The sequence below is a fragment of the Perca fluviatilis genome, chromosome 13 (genome assembly GCF_010015445.1).
Source record: "Perca fluviatilis chromosome 13, GENO_Pfluv_1.0, whole genome shotgun sequence".
NCBI classification, from domain to species: Eukaryota; Metazoa; Chordata; class Actinopteri; order Perciformes; family Percidae; genus Perca; species Perca fluviatilis.
Genome location: NC_053124.1, coordinates 38,119,301 through 38,132,813, shown reverse-complemented (window position 1 = coordinate 38,132,813; position 13,513 = coordinate 38,119,301). Strand labels below are relative to the sequence as shown.

At 40.7% G+C, this 13,513-nt stretch overlaps 1 protein-coding gene across 1 annotated transcript; it reads left to right on the top strand.

Annotated features, from left to right (window-relative positions):
• Window positions 1-9,836: 9,836 nt before the first annotated feature.
• On the top strand, window positions 9,837-11,739 carry LOC120570999 (gastrula zinc finger protein XlCGF42.1-like). Its single transcript, XM_039819683.1, has 2 exons — window positions 9,837-9,852; window positions 10,648-11,739. Exons 1-2 carry the CDS (start codon window positions 9,837-9,839, stop codon window positions 11,508-11,510), a joined length of 879 nt encoding a protein of 292 aa, XP_039675617.1. The 3' UTR covers window positions 11,511-11,739.
• The last annotated feature ends 1,774 nt before the right edge of the window (window positions 11,740-13,513 follow it).

Genomic DNA, 13,513 nt, shown 5'->3' with positions numbered 1-13,513 from the left:
GTGAATAGGGTAACATTTTTAACTTACAGATATCACCATGAAACTTTACCAGTTGATTACTCACATGAATAGGAGAAAAAACTCTATTGCAAGTTTTCTGTAATTTTATGTTTAAATATGCTAATCAGGCTATATCTATTTGTCACGTCATCTATTTTGACGTGACAAATCTGACCATTGGAAAAAAAACATGGTTCAAAATTATTTTTGCATTTTGTTGATATATTTAATGAAAAGACTTAACCAGAGGGGATTATGACTATCTCCTTTTGTTACCCAGTAAAAAATACAATAGCCTTAAAAAATTCATTTCCGCCCAATTTTTAGACATAAAATGTCACATAAATCAGGCCAAGTATGACATATCAACAAATCCCTCTGGACTAACCTTCACAATATAGTTAGGAATACAACTGTCAAGTTTGGTGTATGTAGGTGCTACAGAAGTGAAAAATGAGTGTGAGAAAAAACTCATTTTGAGAAAACGGCCTTTAAAGATTTTATGGCAAAATTCCACTAATTGCCGTGTAGCATGTCGCGATTAAAAGTGACCCAACAAAAATGAAACCTAATTACTTCTTGTGGCCTGCGTATTCACAACGAGTAAAAATAGCAATCCAGATTGAAGAGTAGGCGATTTTCTAGGATGATATTTACTTGGGACTATATTGTGTGGAAGCACAGCTGAAGCACTCCTGCAGCCTGCGGGGCTCCATGGGCTTTCGACATACATTGCGTATATTTACACTTTGAATTTCGTCATGGCATTTATATAACACATACTCTATGGTCTTACCAAGCTAACGCTTTTGATCGATTTCGCTTTAATCCATTTTTGTGAATTAGAGAAGTCTCGTCAGGGCAGCGTCATTTCGGTAAAACAGTAACAGAGAAAGGGTGACTTTGCGCCGGCCGCAGAGCCCCGTGGGCTGCCGATATCTCTGTGCCCGAGTAGCAGTGCTTCGGCTGTAGTCTACTTCCACCCAATATAGTCCCAAGTCAATATCTGCCTAGGAAATCATCTAGTCTTAATCTGCATTGCTATTTTTAGTCGTTGTGAATACCCAGGCCACAAGAAGTAATTAGGTTTTGTTTTTGTTGTTGTTGGGTCACTTTTATTCTTGACATGCTACACGGCAACAACGGATGCCATTCATTACGCTAAGCTAGCCACGGCACCGCTGGACTAAGACAATGCATGCACTGAGACAAAAATGTGTTTTCCCACCCATATAAATATAGAGGAGACGGTGAATAACCCAATTTCAACAAACGGTGGCGTATTCCTTTAACATCCAAAACTCATTATTGCTTCATGCATCACTGATCATAACCTCCAAAACAACACATCAACATGGCCTTCAACTGAAGACCATTACATCACAAACTTCAAACTGACAGAACACAACCATTACACAGCCTGGTTCCCCCAAGTTAGTTTACAGTCTACCTATCCATGCCAGTACCATATGTAGGGCCCTCCTCCATCTCCTGCTGGTGTCTTTTCACTTTTTGGGCTGTGCTTACACTTTTAAGGATCCACTTTGCAGTGGTGGAATGGACATTATTGGCTTTTGAGATCCGAACCATGTCGTCATCCTTCATTGCATTAACAGTCTGTGCTCTGAAGCCACAATTTCTCCATTACAGCCAGCATGGCAGAGGCACCCTCATTGAATGTAGAAATGGCAATACTGGCTGCAGCCTTAACCCTGCTTTTCCCCACAAAGACTGTTTTTGGACATTGGGCCAATGTCTGTCCCATGCTGCACTGTCACTGGACATCTAGTGATACACAGGGATGAGCTTCTTATGGTGATCATTCAAAAGACCAATATTTAGAACATTGGAGAAAGCAATCAAAGTAGACTGAATTTTTATTTGACAGAGTATCTTCACACTGTCAGAGATACGAAGAAGAGACGGATCCTGACTAAATACAGGCTCAGTGACCACCAGCTGGGTCAGACAGAGGTGCACTTCCTCATCCACTGGGAAAAGTATCTTCACTAAGAGATTTACACCTTGGAAAAATAGCCAAAAAAAATTAACACCAGAAAAGAAGCTAGTAGTTATCCTAGGAGAGGTGACAGCAGCTCTACTGACAGCTAAATATGGGATCTGTCTGCCACAGCCTGAGGGACTCACAACCACTTAGGATCCCAAAATTACAGATTTGTTTAGTATTTTATAGTAATTATAGTAGAATAGTATATATGTGACACCTACATATTTAATATATGACATGTAGGATATGAATTTCTGTAAACTGCTTGGAGAGAGAGAGAGAGAGAGAGAGAGAGAGACAGGAGTCAGTCTGATTACCTCCGCTGTCTGAAAACTCCTGTTTTCTGAACGACAGTTTAAACATCGACGTCCTATGTGAAGACATTTCATCCTCTGCTGTCTTAGTGCGTAATCCCCTGGGTCTTCTTGCTGATAACAACTGTTTTCGTCTTCTCTGAGGTGATTTTCGACGCACTTCTTTTGACATTCTGAACTACCGCGGAAATGTCAGTGTGTCACATGATGATTCTAAGCAAATCACGTTGTCAGAAATTGGCATCAGCCAATGAGATTGCGCATTTAGAGTTAAATCCCCCCTTTTACTTTCACGATTGGTTGCTGATGAAAAGGAAATGACCATATTTGGATCCGACAGCATTGTAGAGGAGAGAGAGAGCTTTCCAACGGTATATGTGATGACCGGGTGCAGACAGCGATCGCGGAGCAGCGGGATGATTTAGAACGCCAACTTTTGTTGAATTTAGGAGAAATCTACCGACGCAAACGGACAAAGTGTAGTAAAATAAAGACCTAAATGTTTATTTTTGACTTTTTTTTTCACCACAAGTCTGAAAGAAGACATGTTATTAAAGACAAATAGCCCAAAATCTCAAAATTGACCAGTGAAACAAAACGATGTTTTTGCCTGCCGTGTCTCAACTTAATAAACAAACGAACTTCGAACATGATTTTTGGGCAAAAGTCAAAGCCCTGATGTAGAGTAACAGACCGCCCCTACAGTTCGGCAGGCATATGAACTGCAGATTGTTGCAAATGTAACCGTCATAGTGTGAAATACAGTTTAGCTGCTGCTGTTACATGAACGGGCCTCAGCAGAGAGGGGGAGGGAGATGACGTCTCTGCAGCATATTCAGGGAGTCAGGGCAAGGCCGCTAAAGCACTCGCAACTTTGACTTTCATGCGTAGGCTGAAGAGGAAGCTCAGTCCTCACAGCCTCATCAGAGACAAACTCAACACATGGAAACAGATGATGATGGAGAGGACTGTGGAGGACCAGAACCAGCCAGGAACTCACATCCACTTTTACAACCAGAGACTGAAGACCAGACTGGAGACTCTTCTGAACCTGAGACTGATGACTGTGCTGATTGGAAGGAGACCAGAGAACCTCAGTCAGCTTTAAACTCTCTGAAACATGATTCAAGATGTAAGAAAACATTTAGCTGCTAAAAGTACTTTCTGAACAGTTGAAATATTTAGTGTAACAATGATCCACATTTTAGAGACCAAACTATTGAACTGTTAGCCCATAGTAGTAGAACAAAATATTTATGTAAAGAGATATAGTAAGGTTAAAAGTGCTTCCTTCCGGTTGGGGGTGTGGTGAACAGTGGCAATAATAGTCACAGTAAAGATAATGGAACAGTGACTACAAATGGTAGTTGTATTAGTTCATGTCATAGCAGGGCACAGCAGAGCATAGCAGGACGTAGCGGGATGCAGCAGGGTGTAGCAGGGAGTGCAGCAGGACCACGACGACAGCTGCAACCAAGATCTTGGTGCCATCCTAATCTAAGGAAAAATGCTGGGCGACAATAAAACATAAGGACTAGTAACTAGTAAGGGTAGTAAAAAGCATTTCTGGGACAAGGATGCACACAAATGGGAACAAATGGAAAGAGAGAGAAGGTTATAAATAACAGCAGGTTATATAGCATAACTAAGAGAGACAGGTTAAGGAGAGGAGCCTGGTCGGGCTAGAACTCTCCCCAACCGGATCGGGCTGTACTGGCCTGTCTCCCTCTACTTTTGTTATATTATTGATTATATGGTAGAGGAATCTGACCATTATGACGAGAAGCAGGTGGGCCAAGCTAGGTGGATGCTGCAACTCCTCACTCCCTAACTATAAGCTTTATAAAAGAGGAGAGTTTTAAGTTTACTCTTAAATGCGGTGAAATATGATCTCTTTTCTTAGTTCTTGTCAGAACTAAGAAGAAGGGGCCTCATGTATAAACATTGTGTACGCACGAATAGCTTGCGTACACTGGTTTTCACGGACACTTTGTGATGTATAATGCATTGCCGTTGCAAACGTAGTGGTTAACAATTCATCTCCATGCATATACAGACTACCTTTAACAATTCTCTACAATAAACAAACTTGTTAATCTCCCTGACCACAGGGGACAGCAGAGAGAAATGAGAGAGTGACTAAAAGGTTGGATGGGGGAGAGGCAGGTGTTGTGGTTGAAGGAGCAGGGGAGGTGGTCAGGTTGTTGTAAATAGTGTCATAGGCGCCGATTTAGTTTTCCTCCGTGGGTGCTGACAGGCGCACGCCCTTAAAAATAAATAAAAGTAGTCAAAAATTGTTTTGGGACAGCGTCCCACGCGAAAACAAACGCCTATTATCTTGATAATTTAGCCTTAAGGTAGGCTTTCAACTCAGGACAGCGCCTCTTCTCACAAATACAGATAGGATTGGAGATGAGAAGTTTAACTGACACGTAACTGCGATCAGCTTCGTGGGAAATTTAAGAATCAATGCCACCAACATAACCAATCACACTATGACAGAGGCTCCACTTAGCACCAACTTTAATGTTTAATTTTAAATGAATGTAGCCTACTGGTTTCCATGGTGGCTCGAGTTCCGGAGCACCCATGGTATCGGCACCTATGAATCGTGTTGATTTTGGATTGAAAAAGTGAGAGAAAAGAGTTGCATTTGTCCACTGTGAAGGTTGTAGAAACTTTGTCAGGTGGGTTAAGAAGTTTGTTTATTGTAGAAAACCAGGGAAGCACGCAAAAGCAAAAACCAAAACGTAACGGTAGGAGGTAAACATCAGTAAATATTGAGAAGTGTGAGCTGCAAGGTCTGTGATTCATTCCCATTGCAAATATTCCATTAACATTGATGAACAGGGCAAAACTCTTATACATTGATTATAGCGCCCACTAATGGCCGATCCTTGCCAAATTTGGTACAAATCCTCAGCAACACATCTACAGTTCTATATATTTGGAGTCATCCAGCGCAAAAATGAACATATTGAACATTATAACTCATAATGGACAAACTACTAACATTTCTTACATACAGTGTATCAATCTTTTAGGCGGAGAAGAATAATGATGAAAAAAATAAAAAATCCTTAGAAAAACAATAGGGTTCCATAGCTCCGCTGGAGATGTGAACCGCGTTGCCTTGCAACACGCGGTTCCCATGCCCCCTCGCGCTTGGACCCCTAATAATCAGTAGAAAAACAATAGAGTTCCACAGCCCTGCTGTGCGAACGGCGTAGCTCTTGCTAACACCGGTTCTTGCAGACTCGGGCTTGGACCCCTAATAAATAAAATAAATGGCATTACATTAGTGAGTTCGAACTGCTTATTAGGCGTAATTTGGACTGACGCTGAGATGCATGTTGTTCTGTAACTGGTGTGGCACTGCCGCTATTCTCTTTATTTCCATTTTTTTTTTTTTCTGCCATGGCGTACTAACCCTAACCCACGATATGCCATTCTGGGCATTTTCTTTTATTGCTTATCCAAGATGACAAACCTCCAAACAGAAATTTTTTTCCACCTCCGCAATCAGCACCTTAACCTCACAGTCGCTGAAGTTTTTTTTTTTTTTCATCTGCAGAGGGATAACCCGTTGTGATTGGACAAAGAATGACGTCTGGGCGCATTTATAGCAATTTCCATATTAATTTATGGGAGGAGGCAAGGCGGGGTCGGTCACTCATTCATGTGCGCTCAATTTCACATTGATTGTGATGTATAAAGGAAAGGTGCGCAGGACCTGGTGTACGACCGGTTTTATACATGTGAATATTTCTCTGTGTAGGTACTTTTCAAGTTTTGGCCGTACGCCATCTTCTGGTATGAAAGCTGTGCAGTCTTTTATACATGAGGCCCCTGGAGAGTAGGGCTGGGCAATATGGACGATATTCCCCCTCTACTTAAAATCAATCTGCAGATGACAAAGACATTTTTCAAAACAAGTTTTAACTTTATTTTGTTGACTGTTTTCCCTACCATTGTTTTTTTTTTTTTTTTTTTTGGATGACAAAATTATATAATTATGCTATATATTCAACAACAACAAAACGGATGCGTGACATAAAGCTGTTTTCACACATAGGCCTACAGGTAATTCACTTCTCGTTCCTCGCTAAAAGTTTAAATCATTTTAACTTTATCACACAACCTTGCCCCTATTTTCACCTGTTGCTGAGTAACGTACATTAACATCCCATGGTCTCTTGAATGTAGCATACCTGTAGCAAGCTCCTTCGTAGTAACTAGCGGTAAAAAAAGCCGCTACAAACCTCCATCACAGCTCTGTTGTATCAGCAGCATTTAGTAGATTTTTTGAGCCACAACAGAGTTCCTCAACACCGCCTCTGGTGCCCCGCATGGTGCTCCATCAGGTCAGCGGTAGCTGCTGGTTCAGTTATCCGAGAATAGGTGACTCTCAGCCGGGGACAGAGCACCGCGAGCTGCCGATCATTTCAGCGGAGATTACGGTTAAGTAAGTAATGAAACCACTTGTTAAGAAAATAACTAATGGTAGTCCCTGTAGCTGCCATGTTGTTTGTGTATCTCTATGGAAAACGCATTATGTGCGAGGGGAGGGCTGTGCCCGTTCGGAGCTACGGGAGCCCAGAGGGGAGTGTCGGCAGATGTTAAGGAGAAAACCGATTTTCATTTAAACAAATAGACGTTAAACACATTCGAGTTAATCGATGAAATTGATTTATCGCCAAGCCCTACTGGAGAATCTTAAGGAACTTATTTGAGCATCCTGATAATAAGGAAGTAGTAGTCCAGGCTAGGGTTGGGTACCGTTTGGATTTTTACGATTCCGATGCCGAACCGGTACTTTTAAAACTATTCCTAAACCGATTCTTGAGTTTTTTTTTTTAAATTGAAAATTATTTAAATGTAACAATATATTAACGTTTTAAAGTACTTGAATATATAATAAGTAAACCTAAGTCACCTAACACACAACTACAATAATTTAACAAATAACAGTTACACTATTAACAAGTAACAACAAAATAAATGTTGTTGAGTTGGTATGCCAACCAGCTTCAAACTTTAGCAGTTCTTTTGCAGAAAAATGACCATATTTGCCTTCTCTGGCAAGACACTACACCTCTCTTGACTTATGGCATGTATGCCTACTGCATAGGAGAAAACTCTCTCAGACAGTGTCCAAGAGGTCTGTACACACCCAGGTAGGAGTTTGAAAGGGCAGACAGTTTGGGGAGGCTGTCTCGCCTCCCCCACCACCAGGCTACAGGGTCTTGTCTTGAACGATAGACTAGCAGAGTAAGTGTAATGTTTATTAGCGATCACATGCAGTCAGTGAATGGTTAATATGATTTTACGTCTGTTTTGGTGAGCCCAGAGGGAAAATATTCCATTTTAAAAGTAGCCTACATTTACGGTAGCTAGCTAACGGTAGACTACAGAGAAAATGTGATATTTTTACGTCCGTTTCAGAGCGTGTACAAAAAGCCGTCTATCAGCTGTGATAGTAGAGTGCATGTCGGGGGAATAGCGCGGACACGCGCTTCACACCGCGAACAGGCACGTGCGCCACCCGGCACGAAAAGGGAGAAAGAAAAAAAAAAGAGGCTGCCACTGTCCGAGCGACAGAGGGAAATATTTCAGTCGGAACCGAAATGAGGAACCGAAATTTGCGTTCTAAACCGGTCCGAATACTACCGTTTGCGTAGGAACCGGTACCAAAGTGGAACCGGGTTTCCGTACCCAACCCTAGTCCAGGCTGGAAGTAACAAATGCATGGACTAGTTTTTCAGCATTGTTTTGAGACAGGATGTGCCTAATTTTGGCAATGTTATGAAGGTGAAAAAAGGCTGTTCTTGAAGTTTGTTTTAAGTGGGCGTTAAAGGATATATCCTGATCAAAAATAACTCCTAGATTTCTGACAGTAGTGCTGGAGGCCAGGGCAATACCATCCAGGGTAGCTATATCTTTAGATAATGAGGGTCGGAGGTGTTTAGGGCCAAGCACACTTCGTTTGAGTTTAACATCAGAAAATTGTGGGTCATCCAGGATTTTATATCTTTGATGCATGCTTGAAGTTTAGCTAACTGACTGGTTTTGTCTGGTTTGATTGACAAGTATAATTGGGTGTCATCCGCATAACAGTGAAAGTTAATTGAGTGTTTCCTAATAATATTGCCTAGAGGAAGCATATATAAGGAGAATAGAATTGGTCCAAGCACTGAGCCTTGTGGAACGCCATGGCTAACTTTAGCGTACCTGGAGGATTTATTGTTATCATTAACAAATTGAGATTGATCAGAGAAATAGGACTTAAATCAGCTCTGTAACAGGATGGTATGGTCAATAGTGTTGAATGCAGCACTAAGATCTAATAAAACAAGTACAGAAGCAAGACCTTTGTCGGCAGCAGTTAGAAGATCGTTAGTAATTTTCACCAGTGCTGTCTCTGTGCTAACCATGGGTAACACTTCTTTAAGTAGCCTCGTTGGGATGGGGTCTAAGAGACCAGGTAGATGGCTTAGCTGAAGAGACCTTTTACATTAATTGTTGAAGGTCTATAGGATAAAAGCAGTCTAAGTATATGTCTGGTCTTGTCGCTCTTACTAGCAGTCCTGTGTTTAAAGGTGAACCGTTAGAAGTTGAGGGCAAAAGGTGATGGATTTTATCTCTAATTGTTATAATTTTATCATTAAAGAAGCTCATGAAGTCATTACTACTCAGAGCTAGATGAATAGAAGGCTCAGTAGAGCTGTGACTATCTGTCAGCCTGGCTACAGTGCTGAAAAGAAACCTTGGGTTGTTCTTATTTTCTTCTATTAGTGATGAGTAGTAGTCTGATCTGGCATTTCTGAGGGCCTTCCTATAATTTTTCAGACTATCTTGCTAATCTAAACTAGATTCTTCCAGTTTGGTGGAACGCCATTTACTTTCAAGTTTTCTTGAGATTTGTTTTAATTTCCGAGTTTGGGAGTTATACCAAGATGCTTGTTTCCTTTTGTTTCATCATTTTATTTTTGAGGGGAGCAACAGAGTCTAAAGTCGTCCGTAGGCAGGCCGTAGCACTGTCTACAAAATTATCAATTTGGGAGGGACTAAAGTTTACATAAAGGTCCTCTGTTTTATTAAAGCATGGCATTGAGTTAAATGCTGTTGAAATAAATAGCTTCCTTAAGTTTAGCTATAGCACTGTCAGATAGGCATCTAGTGTAGAAGCTTTTATCTTATTTCTTATAGTCGGGTAGTAAGAATTCGAAAGTTATTAAAAAATGGTCTGATAATAAAGGATTCTGCGGGACTACTATTAAATCTTTAATTTCTATGCCATATGCCAGCACAAGGTCGAGGGTGTGGTTAAACCAGTGAGTGGCCTTATGCACACTTTGACTAAAACCAATTAAATCTAGTAGTGAGTTGAAAGCAATACTAAGGCTATTGCTGTCAACGTCCACATGGATATTAAAATCACCTACAATAAGTACTTTATCTGATTTAAGGACTAAACATGATAAAAAAAAAAAATTCTGATAAAAACTTAGAATATGGACCTGGAGCTCGGTAAACAACAACAAATGTAATTGGCTGTAATGTTTTCCATGTTGGATGTCGAAGATTAAGAACAAGGCTTTCAAACGAATTATAATTTGGTTTATGTTTAGGATTAATTAACAGGCTTGAATCAAATATGTTTGCAACTCCCCCTCCTCGGCTTGAGCCTCTAGGAATTTGAATATTATTATGACTGGGAGGAGTGGCTTTATTTAGACTAACATTCTTCATGGCCCAGCCAGGTTTCAGTAAGACAGAATAGATCGATTTGATTATCTGATATCAATTTGTTTACTAGTACTGCTTTAGAAGACAGAGATCTGACTGTACTCATAAAATTTCTTCAAGGTTGGCGAGTCTGGTATTGTCTAAACATTTGTCTGTATTTGATTTTGTTTCCTGCAGATGTTGAACAGCTGTTGGTGGTTAAAGAAGAGGGTCCCCCTGAGCAGCAGGAGTGTAGCTCCAGTGTGGACCAGGAGGAGCCAGAGCCCCCCCCACACATTAAAGAGGAACAGAAAGAACTGTGTAGCAGTCAGGAGGGAGAGCAGCTTCAAGGATTGGAGGATGCTGATATCACCAAGTTCCCATTCACTCCTGTCCCTGTGAAGAGTGAAGATGATGAAGAGGAAGCTCAGTCCTCACAACTTCATCAAAGACAAACTCAATACATGGAAACAGAAGCTGATGGAGAGGACTGTGGAGGACCAGAACCAGCCAGGAACTCACATCCACTTTTACAACCAGAGACTGAAGACCAGACTGGAGACTCTTCTGATCCTGAGACTGATGACAGTGCTGATTGGAAGGAGACCAGAGAACCTCAGTCAGCTTTAAACTCTCTGAAACATGATTTAAGACGTAAGAAAACATTCAGCTGCTCTGAGTGTGGGAAAAGATTTGGCTTCAAGTCAGGTCTGAAGAAACACATGATGACTCACACAGGAGAAAAGCCTTTTAGCTGCTCTGTGTATGGGAAAAGATTTGGTAAAGGGCAACATCCGAACAGACACATGATTTCTCAGACAGAAGAAAAACATTTTAACTGCTCTCATTGTGTGAAAATATTTGGACACAAGGCAGATCTGGAGAGACACATGAGAATCCACAAAGGAGAGAAACCTTTCAGCTGCTCTGAGTGTGATAAAGCTTTCTCTGAACGTGGAACCCTGAAGAAACACATGGTAACTCACACAGGAGAAAAGCCTTTCAGCTGCTCAATTTGTAATAAATCTTTTAGATGGAGTGGAGCTTTAAAGACACACATGAGAATCCACACAGGAGAGAAACCTTTCAGCTGCTCAATTTGTAATAAATCTTTTACAGAGAGAGGAAGTTTACAGAAACACATGGTAGTCCATACAAGAGAAAAACCTTTCAGCTGCTCTGAGTGTGATAAAGCTTTCACTGAACGTGGAACCCTGAAGAAGCACATGGTAGTCCACACAGGAGAGAAACCTTTCAGCTGCTCAATTTGTAAGAAATCTTTTACAGACAGAGGAAATTTACAGAGACACATGGCAGTCCACACAGGAGAGAAAAGATTCAGCTGCAGTGTTTGTAACAGAAGATTTGCCCGGCGTTCTCATGTCAAAACACATAAATGTGTTGGTCAGATAAACACAGAAGCTGATGGAGAGGACTGTCAGTTTTTCCCACAGAATTAGATTCCATTTGTGGTGGTAGCTGACCCAGGGTGGGGGGCAGAAAGAGGTGCAGACTTCTTATATTAATTGTACTGCAAATATTTTTATACAAAATTCTGTAGGTAACTATTAAAATTTCAAAATTTAATGGTATAATGCAGTAAGGCACGTGTCAAACTCAAGGCCAAATTCAGCCCCTCGCAGATTTTGATCTGGCCCGCGTATCAATTTAGGTTCACAGTAAATTTTGGCCCGCCTAGTTTTTGTAGCTTTTTCAATGTTTTGCCACTTTTTCTGATGTTTTTGTGGCCTTTTCTGGCATTTTTTCCAATGTTTTTGTTGCTTTTTTCTTTGATGGCTATGTTACTTTTGGGGGGCTTTATGTGGACCAAGCTGTAAGTGAGAAGGCTATAGGAGACACAATAATCCAGTAAAAGATCCTTGACTTTTTTGATAAAATAAAAGCATGTGAATAAACTAAACAGGCCCGGCCCTTTATGTGATTCTTAGTTTACAGTGTGGCCCTTAGTGAAATTAAGTTTGACACCTCTGCAGTAAGTCCAGTTTTTTTTTCCCATGTGCTGATTTAGTTGTTTGGTGTTGGATTTGTATTTTGTGTAGATAAAAATGGTTATCATGGGCTTTTAACCAAGTTTCGTCCCGTTAAGCAGATATGCTACATGAGGATGTTGCTACGTATTTAACGTGCCCATGTATGGTGTTTGCTTTGAGTTGCATCACCGCCCCGATACAGGGGGCGCTCAGGCTTAAGAGGTTAACCATTGAATGGAAACATGCTGTAGCATTTCCATATATTCACTTCCGTGGAGGTCACAACATTCTGTGATGAAAATAAATAATCCATAATATCAATTCAATGGAAATCATTGTACTACACATGTGCATGTTAAGTAACAAACCTGACAGGTATCCTTTAGCATTGGTGCTTCCCCCGAACCAGTATCCAACATCAGGTCAGGTCCTCGGGATCAAATCCAGTTACCTACAATACAGTATAATTTAGTCACATTCCATTTAGTTACAGATTCATTACAATCCTGCACAAAACATTATTTTACATGGCATGAAACAGCTACTGTAGATTATGAAAAGCATACATTATCAAACTTAAATCCAAAAACCTCTGCCCAGCATGTTTAGCCGTGTTGTGGATAATGTGGCAGGGGCACCCATGAATGTAAATGTTTCTATTTTCATTGAGTGCTCTTGATAAAATACAAGTTTTTGCTCCTGTTTTGACAGGTGCGTTGTTAATGGACAGACTTATGCAGTTACCCCATGTAATAGCATTTTTCTGCAAGACCTCATTAATCTTTTGAAAGATTACTACAGATGTGCCAGAGCTACGGCCACTGGTGGTGCACATATCTAGAAACCTATGGACAACTTTGTTAGTGTCACTGTCACATATCTGCACAGTGAGTGGGTTCAGGTTATCTGGTCCTGCAAAGAAAAGGTGAATGTTTTTATATATTTCACACATCCGGATGAAATGGAGTGTGTGTGTTCTAGCAATGGGTGCCAGAAAATGTTGAAAACAAACAAATATACTGTATACAATAGCTGTCAAAGTAATACCTGTATCGTTTGACACATCTGTGATCAATGTGAAAGGATTTTCCCTAATTTTCATCACCAATCAGGGCTCCAGACTAACTTTTTGCCTTGGACGCACTGGTGCGCCTAACTTTTTTTATTTAGGTGCAACAGCACAAAATTTAGGTGCACCCAAATTTTTCCTCGCGTCGCCATTAACGCCACAATTTCAAGGTCACCTTTTTATCACGCTCCATATACATTCATATATATATATATATATATATATATATATTATGTCAATTATTTTAAACAAGAATAAGGAGTTGGTACATTTTTTTTTGTTTGAAGCACAATTATACTGTACTCAAAGTCTTATAGCGGGTCCCCCCCCCCCCCTTGCTGTCAAATGCCCCTCAGATGGCCAACACCTGTAATTTGGCCTTCTTCTCCTTTGGCCTCGGCTA